This window comes from Rhinoraja longicauda, chromosome 13, assembly GCF_053455715.1.
Source record: "Rhinoraja longicauda isolate Sanriku21f chromosome 13, sRhiLon1.1, whole genome shotgun sequence".
NCBI lineage: Eukaryota > Metazoa > Chordata > Chondrichthyes > Rajiformes > Arhynchobatidae > Rhinoraja > Rhinoraja longicauda.
The window spans coordinates 9,645,638-9,663,709 of NC_135965.1; the positions used below are offsets into that span (position 1 = coordinate 9,645,638).

The 18,072-nt window shown below is 39.5% G+C and overlaps 1 protein-coding gene across 1 annotated transcript; it reads right to left on the reverse strand.

Moving 5' to 3' along the window:
* Positions 1-685: 685 nt before the first annotated feature.
* Positions 686-18,072, reverse strand: LOC144599434 (D-beta-hydroxybutyrate dehydrogenase, mitochondrial-like). Its single transcript, XM_078410331.1, has 6 exons — positions 17,947-18,072; positions 11,270-11,330; positions 9,677-9,787; positions 8,622-8,763; positions 7,601-7,753; positions 686-2,937 (listed from the first exon to the last, which is right to left on the reverse strand). Exons 1-6 carry the CDS (start codon positions 18,015-18,017, stop codon positions 2,468-2,470), a joined length of 1,008 nt encoding a protein of 335 aa, XP_078266457.1. The 5' UTR covers positions 18,018-18,072; the 3' UTR covers positions 686-2,467.

Sequence of the window (18,072 nt, forward strand, 5' to 3'; positions counted from 1 at the left end):
GACATTGTGTGCCAAACGCCTGTTCCTGTGCTGTATTGTTCTGTGTTTTTAACATAGCAAAATCTTAAAGGTCCTTCATGGTACTACAATCAATCAGAATTACACAGCAAGCCATGTAAGGACATGCATGAATACCTGAACAGTAAATTCTCCAATCTTATGTAACCCCAAACAATCCCCTCTTAGCCACTTCTCCTTTCTCCCCCCCCCCTCTCCTTCCCCTCCCCAGTGCCTCACCTATTCCCCCCCCCTCCCCCTACATTCATTACACTGGCTTCACAATTCACAACTCTTCAATCCCCTCTCACACCTGCTGCCTTTATTTCTGGGCTTTGTTCCATCTGCGTATTGAAACTTGCCTGGGTCCACCTATTAACTGCTACACATTGTCCTACCTCTCTCTTCCAGCTCTCTCCCCCCCCCCCCCTCCCGCCCCAAATCAGTCTGAAGGAGAGTCCTGACTCAAAATGCCACCTATCCATGTTCTCCAGAGATGCTGCCTGACCCGCTGAATTCCTCCAAAACTTTATATCCCTTTGTGTAAACCAGCACCTGCAGTTCCTTGTTTCTGCCTCCTATTGCATAGGTACTGTTATGGAAATATTTAAGAATCGCTTTTCCGACCTCTCCAGAGTCAATTCAGTGTTAGCAAAAAATAAATATCAACATCAACATGTTTTGTTCATTGCAATTTTATTGGTTTTGTAACATTTCAATTGGGAACCTTGAACATAATTCACCAAAAATATCTTTAAACAGCCATTTTGAACAAAGACAGGGACTTCTCAATTTTATTACAATAAAGGAATGCTAAAATTTGGTACTTAAAACTTATTAAAAATGAGGCACTTTAAGCTAAATTACTCCTAAACTGCCCCAAAAATCACATCAAGGTCAAAATAATCTGCAATAATTTAGAAAATGGGATAAGTCATTTTGAAAAGTAGAATGCTATCTAAGGAGTCATGTTAAAAATAAATTTTGCACAATTTACTTTGTGCATGGTCTGTTCAGGAAGCTGAATTGATGAAAACATACAAAATCATGTAAAAAATAGTGTAGGATATGTTCCTTAATGTAGTAAAAGTGCTTGAGTTTTCAATGCAGCCACTTATACAAACAAGCCTGGGACATGTAGATGGCTGAATCAATTCACAGTCACATTAAACTATGTGCCTGAAGTTGGATTTTCATCTCGTGCAGAGCTCAGCTCTCAGCTTGCAAATGATGAATGCCTCAGAGCAGAGGCACCCAGCACTGGCAGCTTTCTTCACAACATAAAATGCTCAAGGTCACAAGTAGTGCTCAGGACGACGTTCTTCAGATTCTCAGAGCATTTCATGAACAAGAGCTAATAGTGCATTTCATCTGTACTCCATTTTAACCTAAGGTATGAGGCCCCGAGAATGGTTTGTTGGAAAACATTCCCCAAAACCACTGTTTGGAAGGACAGGGACAGCAGGTACATGGCAACATCACCATCTCGAAGTTACATGTCATCCTGATTTGGAAATATACTCTTCCTTTGCAGTGGCTGAAATCCTGGCACTTGCTAGCTATCAATATCATGGGTGTACCTTCAGTAGAGGGTATGGTAATATTCTTGTCTCTCAATAACAAGACTTTGAATTCAAGCACTATTGTGAAGACACAGACTATGGATTGGCACATCAATAAAGTTTTGAGGGACTGCTAGGTTTTTGGTTTTGATGTTGAACCAAAGTACCATCTCCCTTCTTAACGAACAACTATGAAACAAAGTAGGGAAATTATCTTTGGTGATTTTCAATTAACAGTTCGACAACAATTTATTAGTTGTAATCTGGCTGCTTACATTACAAATGTTACTACATTTCCTTGGTTGTAAAAACATTGGGACTGCCATGTCTTGGGAAAGGTGCAATGCAAATGTCCATTTGTTGTCAGGGACATGCAAGGAATGCTCATTTCACAAATTGGGTTGGCCATTTAAAACAGATGAAAAAAAACTTTTTCACCCAGAGAGTTGTGAATCTGTGGAGTTCTCTGCCACAGAAGGCAGTGGAGGCCTATTCACTGGATGTTTGCAAGAGAGAGTTAAATTTAGCTCTTAGGGCTAAGGGAATCAAAGGATATGGGGAAAAAGTCGGAACGGGGTACTGATTTTGGATGATCAGCCATGATCATATTGAATGACGGTGCTGGCTGGAAGGGCCGAATGGCCTACCCTGCACCTATTTCCTATGTTTCTACCTATATCTCCACGTGGCAGATGTGCAAATTTAGTTCAATATCTGTTGCTGTAAATACTTTCAGTATAAATCCCAGTAATGGAAGTCACTGAAATGAATAGCACAATGTATTCTTCTCAGATTCAATTTTGTGAATATTATATAAAAGCACTCTGTTAATCAACTTAATTACTACTACCATCAGCAAGAGACACAATGCCTTGTTAGAAAAAGCAAGCATTGGATTGACAATCACTTCAATGAATGTATATCCGGTCAGATAGTGCTGCGGGAAAGTGTGTCATAATCTGCATCCTCACCCACCAATAGTAATCCATTGGATTGTAGCGGGTATGGGGGGTTGGAGAGGTCAATGCGTGAGTGATATCATCAACAACTGTTGACAGGTCCGAGGAACCACTCTCAACATAGGATTTCATTCTAGTAACCTGCGCATCGAAGTAGTCCTTCCCATAATCTTTACGGACAATCTCTGGCAGATCATTCCACATATTTTCTAAAATAATTTTGACACGTTCGGGAGTATAAAGACTAGTGCCTGCAATGAAGTTACCAGGTTCAACGATACTAACTTTAACACCCCAGCGATGCATTTCATAGCGCAGGCAGTCTGAGAATGCCTCCACTCCAAACTTAGTGACACAGTAAGGAGATCGCGATGGGTTGGCCATCCGCCCCAGCATACTTGTGATGTTAACCACACGACCTTCAAACGAGAATCAATGAGAGATTCAAATGATGTATTTTTACACAAGTAAAGACTTTATACATTATTCATTCCTGAGCACATTTTGTCAAGATCGTGCCATGTGGGACAATGTAAGCAATGATACATGCAGTTAAAAAACTATAAATGCTCTAAAGTGCTAAAACTTAGTGCATTTGTACAAAATAATGAAATTCAAAAAAGGTGCCCAATACTTGTTCGGAAGTTTAACCTCATGGTGGTGAATCTGTGGAATTCTTTGCCACAGAAGGCTGTTGAGGGCCTAGTGAATGGATATTTTTAAAACAGATAGATAAATTCTTGATTCGTACAGGTGTTATGGGGAGAAAGCAGGAGAATGCGTTAGGAGGGAGAGATGGATCAGAGGAATGACGGAGTAGACTTGATGGGCCGAGTGGCCTAATTATATATGACCTTATGCCTCTTAAGCCATTGCCCTACAGAGAGCTCAGCTTCATGTTTAAGCTGCTGTCATTCTAGCCTTGAAATGGACAGAGTGAGGCAGATCTTAACAAGTGTCAGTTGTTTTCCCTCATCCTATCTCCCTACCTCAGCAAAAATTCAAAAGTCAAGAGTGTTTTAGTCATGTGTCCCAGATAGAACAATTAAATTCTTACTTGCTGCAGCATATGTAAATGTAGTATACTGTAAACAATATGATAAACGAGAGAAAAAAAAGTTGTGTTTATATACACTTACCCACAAGTACACACATATATGTGTATATATATAAATACATATACACATATCCACACACTTATAATATATATATATATATACACACACATATTCAAAAAACAAACAATAGAAGTGCAATAATAATAATAATGATAATAATGTCTTGAGCTAGACACATAGTCTGGGAAAGAAACAATGTCTGACTACTCCAGCAAATAATGATACGTACTGTACAATAAAAGTGAACTTGATTGCCAAAATAGATGGGAGGCAAACGGATAGTTTAAAATAACTCATTAAGTAACCTGCAAAGCTGTATTCTCTGTCAACATTGTCATGGGATTAAGGTTCGCTTTTGCATCACAAAAAAACATTTTACTTACATATCGGCACAATAGTTCAAATGAATGAAATGGTTCAAGTTAATTATCCCAAGGATGATTTAACGTTTTAATGTGTTTTGATTCAATGTAGTTGGCAGTGGTGTTTAGCAGCTGTTGAAACTGCAGGTTGCACTAGATGGATGTTATTTTAGTGGCCACATTGTGAAAGGAGATTCAAAGGTGATTTTTGAGATATTTAATGTAGTAATGAAGATGCCATACGAAGCAAAGGTGGTCTCTGTTGTTTTGAAGTAAATAAATCTAATTTCAGTGGGAGTTTGTAGAGAAATATTTGCCAATCTCTGGTAAAACTGAAATTTCATGTGTTCATGAGTTCAGTCAGTGAAAACTAAGTTTTCCTTTTATCAAGTTGTAGAGGGAATAGAGTGCAAAGAAAAACTAGCAAGATTAAAACAGTACAAGTGCATTGATTCTATATTTGGGATTAGTATCAGTCTTATCGATAGATTTTTCTCATAAATGCACTATAGAATGGATTATGAATACATAAATAAAATTTCCATTGGGTTCAGCTTTACATCCCCACTTCATAGAAAGCAAGTTCAAATTAATAAAATGGTGAAGGATTTGTGTGCTTCCTTGCACATTCATTTCCACACTTCCCAGATTACTTTCTCTCTTGAGAAATGTTTTTTTTTAAATTAACTCCCCAAAATGCACACTGCATCTGGACTATCAGTATGAATGAGCTGTCTGCCGGATGAAAATTTGCCACTGAATCATGTGCATTGATAGGCCATTTTAGATCATAAGGTCATAAGTGATAGGGGTAGAATTAGGCCATTCGGCCCACCAAGTCTACTCCACCATTCAATCATGACTGACCTATTTCTCCCTCCTAACCCCATTCTCCTGCCCTCTCCCCATAACCTCTGACACATGTACTAACCAAGAATCTATCTATCTCTGCCTTAAAAATATCCGCTGACTTGGCCTCCACAGCCTTTTGTGGCAAAGAATTCCACAGATTCACCACCCTCTGACGAATTTTTTTTCGCATCATCTCCTTACTAAAAGAACGTCCATCCACTCTATCCAAGCCTTTCACTGTTCTGTACGTTTCAATGAGGTCCCCCCTCATTCTTCTAAACTCCAGCTAACTGGCTAGTTGTGGACATGGGTATTACGTAGGATAGATTGGGGAAGGGTAGGGCAGCAGATTTCTTTTCCTGCTGGACGTTAGAGAATCAAACGTTGATTCAATCAAATCAGAAGGAAATGAGAGAAAATGACTGGGAACGATTTTAGGTCAATCCAATGGTTTCATGGATTGAGAGAACTTAGACAAATGATCAAAAGAACAAAAATAAAATGAGCAGAAAAGTAGTGAGAACATTCCATCAATTTCATTAAGCAAATGCCCTTAACATGTCTCTGCTCACTTGCCTTAATCAATTTATGTTCCTCTGCATGACTATTAATCCTGTCTTGAATCAATATTTCTAAACAGAATTTCACCTCCGAGGTCAAACTGATTGGCCTGTAGTGCTCTCTCTCTCTCTTTTTTTCTCTCCTTGAAGGTACAATAATTGCCACTCATTAATCCTCTGGCACCATGCCCATATCCACAGAGCACTTGCCATTTCCTCACATACTTCCCCCAAAATTCAGGATGCATCCCAGTGGGTTCCAGTAACTTACCCACTGTTCAATCAATACTTATAATAAATGCTAATGATTAAGATAGTCACTCTTTCAACTATCACCTTTTTCATGATTAATTTGGAAGCACCCTCTTCCCCAATGAGGGCAATAGACAATAGACAATAGGTGTAGGAGGAGGCCATTCGGCCCTTCGAACCAGCACCGCCATTCAATGTGATCATGGCTGATCATTCTCAATCAGTACCCCGTTTCTGCCTTCTCCCCATACCCCCTGACTCCGCTATCCTTAAGAGCTCTATCTAGCTCTCTCTTGAATGCATTCAGAGAATTGGCCTCCACTGCCTTCTAAGGTAGAGAATTCCACAGATTCACAACTCTCTGACTGAAAAAGTTTTTCCTCATCTCCGTTCTAAAAGGCCCACAGAAGGCCCTTATTCTTAAACTGTGGCCCCTTGTTCTGGTCTCCCCCAACATTGGGAACATGTTTCCTGCCTCTAACGTGTCCAACCCCTTAATAATCTTATACGTTTCGATAAGATCTCCTCTCATCCTTCTGCTTTTCTACTTTTCTGCTCATTTTATTTTTGTTCTTTTGATCATTTGGCTAAGTTCTCTCAATCCATGAAACCATTGGATTGACCTAAAAACATTCCCAGTCAGATGAAAGTACTCATGTAAAAACTAAACAATGCCCCCAGTATACAAGTACATGTTTTCACTTCTCCTCCACTTCTTTTGTAATCAAAGATGGACACAAAATGCTGGAGTAACATAGCAGGTCAGGCAGCACCTCTGGAAAAAAGAAATAGGTGACGTTTCAGGAGACAGTGCCACGTCTGAAACATCACCTATCCATTTTCTCCAGAGATGCTGCCTGACTCACTGAGTTACTTCAGCATTTTGTGCCTATCTTTGGTATAAACCAACATGTGCAGTTCCTTGCTACACATCTTTTGTAATCAGCCTGGGTGTCAGTAGTATTACGTTGGCATTACATAGTCTTCTTTAGCTCATCTTCCTCTGTATCTCTTTAGTCATCCACCGAGCTGGATTTATTTGTTCTTTTTGCCCTGCTGGGAATGTGCCTTACAGTTACGTGAAAAACCTCCCTTAAGGGAAGCCCGTCAGTTTTGGTTTCAGTTTACCCAGGCTGGATCTGCTCTCAGCCCATTGAGATTGGCCTTCTTCCAATTAATTATATTTTTGGATTGCTCCTCCTTCTTTTATATTGCTAACCTCAACCTTAGGATTTCATGATCTCATAGATGTTCACAAGAAATTTGAAAGTGAGAGTAATGAAACGGCAGAAATATTAATTTACTTATTAGTTTCTATCTTCAGAGAACATACTGCAAATCATGGGGAACAAAGGATTCAATAGGCATGAAGAATTTAAGGAAAATAATTTAATTAAATGAAAAGCACAAGAGAAATTAATGAGATGAAAAACGGACAAATTTGCTTCTCTGAACCAACAGCCAAAGGTTTTAGAAGATGTGGCTCTCGAGATAAAGAGATGAATTGGTTTTGAGCTTCCAAGATTTCTCTGATTTGAGAACAGTTCTTGTGGATTGGCAGATAGAAAGTTCAATTAAGGCAGAGAATAGATGACAGAGATCTATGCGAGAGTTGGTCTGACATCAGTAGCATAGAAAACAGATAGGTTTAACAAAGATGTAACAAAGAAGCACTTTGCTAAATTTCCTGTTGTCAAAATTTAAAGTCAGTTTCTGAGCTTCTCATGATGCACAAGTGTAGCAATGCCAATTTTATTGCAATAAAAAACAAGCAGGAATATGGATCAAATCATTCCTCGATGCCTTTGGATGACAGAGTGGATTCCTTGCCCAACAGGGACCTGCCTGTAAGCATTTTATACAGTAGTATAATGTTCAGTCCAAATGAGCTATTAAATATGCCATAACACATGCATGCTACTCAAGCTCATCACTCACCTTTTGCTCTGCGAATATATGGGATGAATCCCTTGGTCACACGAATGGTCCCCCATAGGTTAACTTCTGCAACTTCCTTATAGGTTTTCATGGTGGTGAACTCGACTTCACCGAAAGTTGAGATTCCGGCATTGTTAATCAGTCCCCAGAGACCTAATCAAGAAATTATGTTGAAACAGCCTCATCACGAGATATATTTGAAAAGCCTGATTAATTATTGTACTTAATCTCATACATAGACTGGAAAAGGACAGTGTACTTCTATTTCACATTGCAGAAAACATGTAATTTTTCCAATTCTTTTGCAATGTATATATCACTCCCATCACTGAGATGCAAATCAATAAAGTTTCTCTTTACGATAAACAGCGTTATCTTCTCAAGTTAGGCGTTTTGGCACTCTGACCCAATGTTATTATGTAATCAGCCTGCAGAAAGTTTCTCCAGAACACAAAAACACACTATAATTAATGAATCACAAAGGTAAAATAATATCTGTAATTCACTGATCAACAACGCACACGCATACCCATGTAATTCTACACTATTACTCAACTTAAAATATAAAGAAAGGCAATAACTTCCTCATCCTATACAGTAATTTCAATGCTATGGAATGTAAGAGGAGAATATTACGGATATTGGAAATACAAAACAAAGTTCTAGCAATGCTTAGCAGGTCACGGATGTGAACAGAGAGAGACAGCTAACATTTCAGGCCGATGGCATCTCAGCATAACCGGAGGAAAGGTGGAAATAGATAAAATTCTTTGGTGGGTAGCTTCTCCTGCCTGAAAAAATCCTGCATTGTAAACAGCACCTGGAGAACATAATCTTGCAGTCATACCCTTTCTATGTTTTATGTTCAACCTCTACCCTACTATTCTAATGGATGTGTTTTATACATTCTCAAACACAAAAAATATAATGGATTTAAATTTTGTTAATTATGTTATTCCATCTTTCAGTTAATTGTGTGTATTTTCCAATCTTCATTTAGCATTCATTTAAACCAACCAACCGTTATCTGAATCCGTCAAATGCTCTTTCACAACATCCACAGCTGTCTCCACTTCTTCATCTTTGCAAACATCTAACTGGATGACAACCATTCGATCGCTCTTCATATCCACCAGCTTCTTTGCTCCTTCCCCATTCTTGTCCTGAAAGCAAGAAGTCACAGTGAGTGCAGTACATGTACAGGTTTGAGGATCATCTTCAGCGTAGTCACTGGATGCACTGCATTCACGACAGCTCAATATAATCCTGTTGCCATTCAAGAATTCTCACAGCAACCAAGACAACAGTAGCCACCATCTCCTCCAAGAAGGGAGGTGATATTCATATTGGTTGGAGGAGATGAGTTTCCCCACCAGCCAGGCATTATTAAAATTAATGAATATACAGCACTTGGATTTTGACCAAAATTCATTTATGGCCCTTGTCTAAAATAATAATTTAAATACAGATATTGGGTTAGGACTAGGCTTGGCTGTGATATGTTCACATTTTAAATATTTTAAATTGTATTTGTTTGACAGCTTGTTGATTTGAAAATTTTAACTTTGTACGTATTTGGCAATTCAGTGTATCCTGTCCTAACCCAATATCCACACTTACCTACATGCGAATAGATATTTTAAGTATGGGTCAAATTGATATTTGGGTCATATTATAAATATATGTTATTTTTTTGATGATGATTGATAAACTCAAAGGAGTTTATTTTTTTCCTTTTCTGGGGCAAAGTTTAAAGGAGATGTGCAGGCCATTTTTATTTTCTCACAGAGGGTGGGAAGTGTGTGGAATGTGATACCAGGAGTGGTGATGGAGGAGGTACGCTGTTGGCATTTAACAGACTTTTAGAGAAGCACATAAATATGCAGAAAATGGAGGAATATGAATGAAGTGCAGGAAGATAAGAGTTGGTCTTGGCAAAATGTTCAGCACAGAAATTGTGAGCCAAGGGCGTATTCCTGTGCTGTACTGTTCTGTGTGATTAATTACTTTTTAAATAATAGCCTTTACAGGCAACACATTCTCCGGTTTCTGAATCCCGTGCAATTTCATCTATACCTTTAACAGACATGCTGCAAAAATCTTGAATCCTTGATTGTGCAGGTGCTGGGCCAATGAAAACCCAAATCCAGTGTCACAGCCAGTGATGACAACACCTTTGCCTTCATTCTGAACAAAAATAAAATTATAACACATTTTAGAAAGTACATGCAAATAGGTGGCAACTTTCATCAAATAAGGACCTCCCAATGTATTTTTCTTCCAGGAAATGCTGTTAAAAGCTAGTTCACTGTTATGAAGGAAATGCAACAACTATTGAGTGTAATTTGTTAGCAATTTTCCATAAATTATATGATACAAGTCAACATTTTTATTCAATTGTGTGTATGTTGCTTTTACACACAAACATCAAAGCAGGGGTTTGCTTGCAGTCAGAATTGTAGAATCACAGAAAATGTATGGCACAGGAGGACAGATGGCTCATTGGAATTGCAAATGCTGGTTTACACCGAAGATAGACACAAAATGCTGGAGTAACTCTGCAGGTCAGGCAGCATCTCTGGGGAGAAGGAATGGAAAGGTCACCCATTCCTTCTCTCCAGAGATCTTGCCTGTCCCGCTGAGTTACTCCAGCATTTTGTGTGTATCTTTGGGTCATTGGAACCATGACCATTGAAAATAAAATGTCCAACTTAACCCCACCTTCCAAAACATGGAAAACTCAATATTCAGGAGGTGGAAATTCATTTCATTACATCTTTGTTGGCCAAAATAAGGCTGAATTCCTCCTTCCTGCATTAGATTAAACTTATATCACATTAAACCTTATCTGCTTGCTCTTTACAGTCAAAAGCAGCTTTGAATTTCCTTTGATTTTAATTGCAAAATGTTTTCTTGTCTTCTCTTTGTTTTCTTAATTTTTCTTTAAATTTCACTCCAAGGTTTCTCATATTCTTTTGGCCTTAAGTTTTCAATGTCTGACATGAACTTCCTATTTTTTAATTGTATTTTACCTCTACGCACCTTGTAAAAAATGAGCGGGATTGCCGAATTTACAGCCCCTGGAATGTGAGTGAACATTTTTATCCTGAACCCCTTGAATCCCTCGAATATACATTGAGTTAGATTAATCAAGCAGTTCTTTCCAGTCCAGTAACATGGTATGCTCCAAATGCAATTCTTTATGGCATATTTTCCTCAGACAATAAAGCTTCCAATCCCACACAACACGAGCTCCCCTAAATTTCAGTTTCAGTTTAGTTTATTGCCACGTGTACCAAATTACAGTGAAAGCTTTTGTTGCGTGCTAACCAGTCAGCGGAAAGACAATACATTATTATATTCGACCCATTCACAGTGTACAGATACATGATAAAGAAATAAAGTTGAGTGCAAGATAAAGCCAGTAAAGTTCGATCATAGATTGTGTGTCACCAAAGAGGTAGATAGTAGTTCAGGACTGCTCTCTAGTTGTGGTAGGATGGTTCTGTAATGACATGATGTGGCAAATGGCTAATTGTTTTTTTGCATTTCACCATGAAGCTGACAGCAACCAAGTTTCACTAAAAGTTATAAAGCATTATCGCTGATATTTCAATATTTTTTTACTACTACGGCACTCTGAACCTTTCTGCAGCTTGAACTACTCACCTCCCCTGGTTGACTTGCAAGCAATCGAATATTTGAGGTGCAAATTGCTGGTTGAACTCTCCTGAAACAGAATATCATAGGAAAAAAAATAATTATTATACAAAGAATATGAAAGAGTCTCCAACAACATTTTAGCAAAAAAGAAAGAACATCTTAAACAGGAATCCTGGACTTGAGTTCATCAGATGAACAGAAACCAAACTTCAGAGTCAACACAGTACAGAAGAAATGTGGAGAAAGGAGCTGCAGATTCTGGTTTGCACCAAAGATAGACACAAAATGCTGGAGTAACAGCAGGTCAGGCAGCATCTCTGAAGAAAAGGAATAGGTGACGTTTCAGGTTGAGACCATTCTAGTATGAATATTGATTTCTATAATTTTAAATAATCTTTGCATTCTCTCTCTGTCCCTCCCCCACCCCCATAGTCATTGCGCTAGTTTCAGTCATCCTGCTAGTTTTACTGTTCGTACCCCCTCGTTAACACCTCTTCCACAGCCAACAATAGACCATTGTGGGCTCCTTGATCATCCTTGCTGGCCTTGATTTGTTCTTTTCATACCTTTCATTCCTTTGTTCTTTGTACTTCCTCCTACCTCCAGTTTCCCTCTCTCCTGACTCTCAGTCTGAAGAAGGGTCGAGACACGAAACATCACCTATTCCTTTTCTCCAGAGATGCTGCCTGACCCGCTGAGTTACTCTACCATTTTGTGTCTATCTACAGTGCAGAAGAAGGTAGGTAATGTAAATTTAATCATGAATGGACTATCATGTTATTTGCAGTAAGCAAGGAAAGGCCATAAATCAACCATCTTCCCCATATATTTAAATAGAACTATGTCACTGTGGTCGATGCAGATACTAGGCAAGTCATAATTAGCAATGGCTGAGTATTGTATAAATGGCTGGCTTTAGTTGGCCATGCTTGGGGTTTTGCATTATTTGAATAGCATGCTGTTGAAAATGCAGGCGGATGATATTGTGGTGAGGCAAACCAGATGAGATTATTCTTAACCAGTTAAAGTGATGGACTGTAAAATTAATAGCACACGGAATAACAAATAACAATGGCTGCATTCAATGTCAAATCAGCTCAAAGAAAATTAAAGGAGAAGGAGAAAGAAAGATTTGATTGTGACGGAAAGAGAAATGTGATAGAGGAAAAGCAATAAACATTTAGAATTGTGCATTGTTAAAACTATAATGATCACAAAACCTGAAGGAATGAAACTCATTTTTAATCCAAAAGCTAATGACAATTTGAAATTAAAAGTTACTTCTCATTAGATTGAAAGGGATAAAATATAAGTTTCTGTGGAGAGCTTGGTTTGTATCTGCTAAGCAATGCGGGCACTAGGGTATTATTTTTGCAAAGCTAATGGCTCAACTTGGGTAGCAACCTCTGGGTATTTGGCTAAAAGCACAACCAATCCTAATATACATGGTTTACCTTTAAATAACACAAAATGCTATTACTGTTATTTCTGAGGAAATAGAAGGGAACCTGAAAGCACAATTAAGAACTAAGGAAATTCTGTACTGAATTTAAAGATATATAGCCTGATATCATCTGACTAACTATTCTACATACAAGCCAAAGTCAACTGCGATGTTCTGAGTGGTTTCTTGCCATCTTGAACACCTACAGAGCCTGGTGCATTGGTTAAAGCATAACGCTGAAATAGCAAAAAGACACAATTGATTGTATTCAGAGAAAGTGGTATTTTTAGATACATTTAATGAATCAGGAAAGTATGACTGTGCCATTATGTAGAACCACATCAAATCCTCAAGATACCCCAAATACATTAAAATTGTTAAGCACAGATATGTGTCATATTGCCGAACAGCAGTTTTACACAAAGAAAATACAACTGAATTGTTTGAGAGAAAAATGAAGACCAGAGCATAAATTTCTATTTTTTAAATTGAAGCAATTGAATCTTATGTTGATTTGACTTTGTTGATCTGCTCACTTTTAAAATCTGGCATCTCCAATAATGCCGGAGTTATCCAGAAATGCACAGAAAGATCACTAAATTTGGTTCAAAACACAATGTGCTGGGTCTGGAAATGGATGAGCAATGTTTTAAGACAAGACACGACCCTTCTTCAGTCTGACCTTGTGTATCCATTCCCTCCACAGATGGTGCCTTACCTGCTGAGTTACTCAAGATTCCATCACCTGCAGTTTCTTGTGTCTCCACAAAATTAGGTTATCAAGTTCACAGCGGATACTGAATTCAAAGATATTTCATGAGAAAATAAGTTAACTAAAATATGGTAGTCGCAGATATTTGGATGCTTCTCACCCCTGAGATAAAGAGCATTCAAGTGATGAGTTTTACAACTATTATTGACTTAATCGGCACTTCAAACCACTTTGCCACGATATAAAGTTGGTTCTGTAAAAGGTAGCCTGAGATCTAAAATGTCTGTAAAACCTCATTCAGCCTATTATTCCCTCCTCAAATCATTTACAACTGACTGCCTTGCAAAAACAAGAACTCCCCAAAAAATTCTATATTGCAAATCAGTTAAAATCCAGGATGTTTATTTAAACCTGAATTCTAAATTAAAAATTATCAACAGGTTCAAAGTTCCCAGGAGGTCAAATTGAGTAAGAAATTAACCTTGTTACAATCATTTATTTCTCAATTTTTAGATATGGCAGTATATTTAAAACCACTTCAGAAGGGTAGCATTCACTGTTTATTCTCTTCGGGACTAAGTTCAAAGTCAAATGACGGAATCCCTATATTTTCTTTCATAGGTAGAAGCATACCAATGACATTTGTAGATCACTAAGTTTAAGGGCCTACAATGCTACTGGTTTACACCACAGAAAGTAACTAGAGGACAAAGGGCAATCTGCAGTTGGCTGTGCAGGCATCTTAATGAATCTGCCACAAACCTCGGTTTATTGGCAGCAGTGCTCCCTGTCCTCCCATATGTTTCTGAGTCTCGGTCCATCTACTGGAAACACCACAAGACCATGGAAAGATTCTAACAATGCTGTACATACAAAACCTTTCAAATCTATTGGAAAGATCAATGAACAAATTTCAGTGTCTTTTCCACAGCCGACTCCTAAGCCCTAATTTCATTCAGTTGGTTCCACTAGGCAGGCCATACTGTTCATATGCCTGGCCATAAAATTCCCAAATCAAACACTCCTTTGCCAGCTCTTTCACATGAAGAGATTCAAGGATGTTCTCAAAGTCTCCATGGTGAAAGAAAAAGCAACAGCCCCACCAACTCCTGGAAATTTCTTGCCAATGACTGCTCAAAGTGAAGAAGTAACATTCAGGATGCTGCCGAGAATCATAAGTTCATCGAGAGGTCCAACATAAACGGTGGAAAGAGTGAACCACCTGACAAACTACATCCCACTTCCTGCCTTTTGCAGAAGAGTCTGAAGTTCTCACATTGGCCTTGGCAGTTGCCTTAGCAGCAGCAAAACCAGACTGGACAAAAGTCACCTCAACCCTGAACTGCTGCCCAAGAAGACGTATACTTGTCTGGCTTTTGAGGCAATAATTACAATATATCTGATGGATGTGTACGAAGGAACTGCAGATGCTGGTTTACACTGTAGACACAAAACGTTGGAGTAACTCAGCAGGACATGCAGCATCTCTGGAGAGAAGGAATGGGTGACATTTCAGGCTGAGACCCTTCTTCAGACTGAGAGTCAGGGGAGAGAGAGTCTAGAGATATGGAGGAGTAAGGTGTGAAAATGACAGATCAAAGAAGGAAATGTAGAATGGTTCATTGTTGGCTGACGGGAAGGTGGCAAGGAGACATACAATCAGTAAAATTAATCAGGACAGTGAAACTAGTCGGAGAACTGGGGGGGGGGGGAAGGACGAAGAGAGAGGGAAAGCAAGGCTTACTTGAAGTTAGATAAATCAAATTCATACCCCTGGGTTGTAAGCTGCGCAAGCGAAATATGAGGTGCTGTTCCTCTGATGGAGTTTACTGTCAATATTTTGTGGAAATGGCAGCAACATTTGGAATTCCATACATGTGTAGCTTAACGTAGAATTACCTAGGTTGGTGCCAATGATTCACCAAGGTTGCCCACACTTTCACCTTTACAACTAATCACTTGATATCCCTTAAATTGGCATAAAATAATGAATCAGCTGCATTGTAAAATAGCCTGAAAATCTTATTTTCATATAGCCCGATTGTTTTTAAAAATAGCATCTTAAGGTTAATCTTAATGCTTCACAAATCAGGTGGCCATAAAGATATTAAAGAAATATCACAAAAATAAATTACATTTTCCACTTTATTATATGTACATATTCCAATCTTTATTTAACACTCTTTAATTTTTTTAAATACTTTAAAATTGCTTCCTGGCTTTTAGACCAGGCCATCATCTCCCAGACTATTTCTGATCTCATCACCTCTGGTAATTTCTCCTCCAGTTTCCAACCTTATCATTCCATCACTTCGAATGTGATCCCGTCACGAGTCATTTGTTTCCATCTCTATCCCTTTCCTCTTTCCGCAGAGACCGTTCCCTTTGCAACTCCTGGGTTCACATCCCTTCCCACCCAAACTACTCCTCCCCAGGTATTTTCCCTTGCAATTGCAGATGTAACATCTGCCCCATCACCTCCTCCCTCACCTCCATCAAGACTCCCCAGCGGGCCTAACAGACGAGGCAGATGTTCAAAGGCACCTCCTATAACCTCATCTACCGCATCTGGTATTCCCGATGTGGCCTCCTGTACATCGGTGAGACCAAGCAAAGACTCAGCGACCATTTTGCCGTACACATTGCTCGGTCTGCCAAGGCTTACTGGATCTCCCGGTTGCTAACTATTTTAATACCCTTCCTATTCCCAGTCTGAAGAAGGGTCTCGAGCCGAAATGTCACCCATTCCTTCTCTCCAGAGATGCTGCCTGTCCCACTGAGTTACTCCTGCATTTTGTGTCTATCCATACTGATCTTTCTGTCCTGGGCCTCCTCCATTGCCTGAGTGAGGCCACAGCCAAACTAAGAGAACAGCACCTCATATTCCACTTGGATAGCTTACAACCCAATAGTATGAACATTGAATTCTCTCATTTTAGGAAACTACAACTCTCCCCCCAATACCCCCTTCCTCTTACATCCCTCACTCCACTTCCTCCACTCCCCCCCCCCCCCCCCACCTAGATATGCACATATTTTCCCCCATCTCCTCCTATTCCACCTACATTCCTTCCTCTAGCTTCACAATTTGCAACTCCCAAAAGAATCTTTTTTTTTCTGGGGAAATACTGTCACTTTTTCATTGACTACAAATTCTGGGCATAAGTTTATTATTCTGGCCTGCTGATAACTATTTATAAAGATACTACATTAAACTAACTGCCATTGCTGAGAACACTTTCTTTCCTCTTACAATCCCTGCTATGTAATTGGCATCCGTATAACACAAATCCCTTAATTTCCACTATTATTGGTTTTATCCTCAGTTCAATTCAAATAGTTTTCATAAAGCATAGGCTTGGACATTAACCAATATGGGATGCAGCAAGAGATAACTCAGAATGGGATTCAATGAACAGTTTGAGAAATCACTTACTAATATTGAAGAGCAGAGAATCAAGGCATAGAGAGTTGAATGTCGAAAGGTAAACTGAAAATACCACCCCTTCCCTGCTTTTGGAAAATGGGCCATCATGTTGAAGATAAGAATGGAAGGTGAGGCAAGAATCAGAAATGAAGGAGGACATGGAGATAGAGCACAACAAGATCTTGCAGAAATTAATGTGCGAGTCCATGGGACTGATTGGAAATATTTCATACATATTCAGTGTGGCAGGAAAAGTGAATTCAACTAGGTTGGTGAGAAAATCATTAAAATAATCAGACCACAAAGCGAAAATATGTAACGACAAAGGGCAGAGGAAACGCGTTGTGAAAGCTGGCATTTGGTCTCTGAAACTTGCTCGGTGGAACTACTGTGAACTGCTTCTCCCAAAATGCTTTGGATCTGGGTTAATGAATAGTTTTCAACAAGATATTGTTTTGCAGCTAGGTGCAACAAGCAATATGGATCAGTTGTGGCAGCAAGATGATGTGAGGCAGCGTAGACATGAGCCGTGATCACTTTGTTGGTGGAGTAAGTTGCACTGTTGCTGCGGTGTCAAACTCCACATAACCACACAAGCCTTGAACTTGAAACGCTCCGTTCTGACGCGCTGGGCCTTGCATCGCAGCCTCTCAAAGATGCATTCAGGAGAAAACATACGCGGCCCTTCTATATGTAGGAGGATTATTGAATTGACGGTCCCATTACTGGAAAAAGGCGTGCGTCGATTTTAATTTATAATAAATATAAAATACTTTGAAATGAAAAAAACCGCATGATCGACTCATCGGCATGCAATTTAAAACAACAATAGTCCGGAAAGCTCCACTATCCAGCTTGTGTGCAAAAAAAATAATCATATTTTAATTATTTTTTACAGTTTTGTCCCGAGTTATTTGAGCGAGAACACACTGGGACTGTCCTTGCTGTCAATGTGGACCTGGACCAGGGGGCGCCAGGCAGGCTGGCAGGCAGGCTGGCTGTCATCTGGTCCTGCACTACTCCCCGCCCCAGGGCCGGTGTGTCCCGCTCGCCGCCCTACCCTGCCCTGCACTACCCTGCACTACCCTACCCTGCCCTACCTCAGTATGGGCGCAGCAGCCGCCCGCAGCACAGCCATGGCCAAGGCACCCCGACTCACGCAGCAGTACATGGTCCCAGCAGCTCCGCACAGTCACCAGCTCCAAGGTCAACCCTTTTGTGTCAAC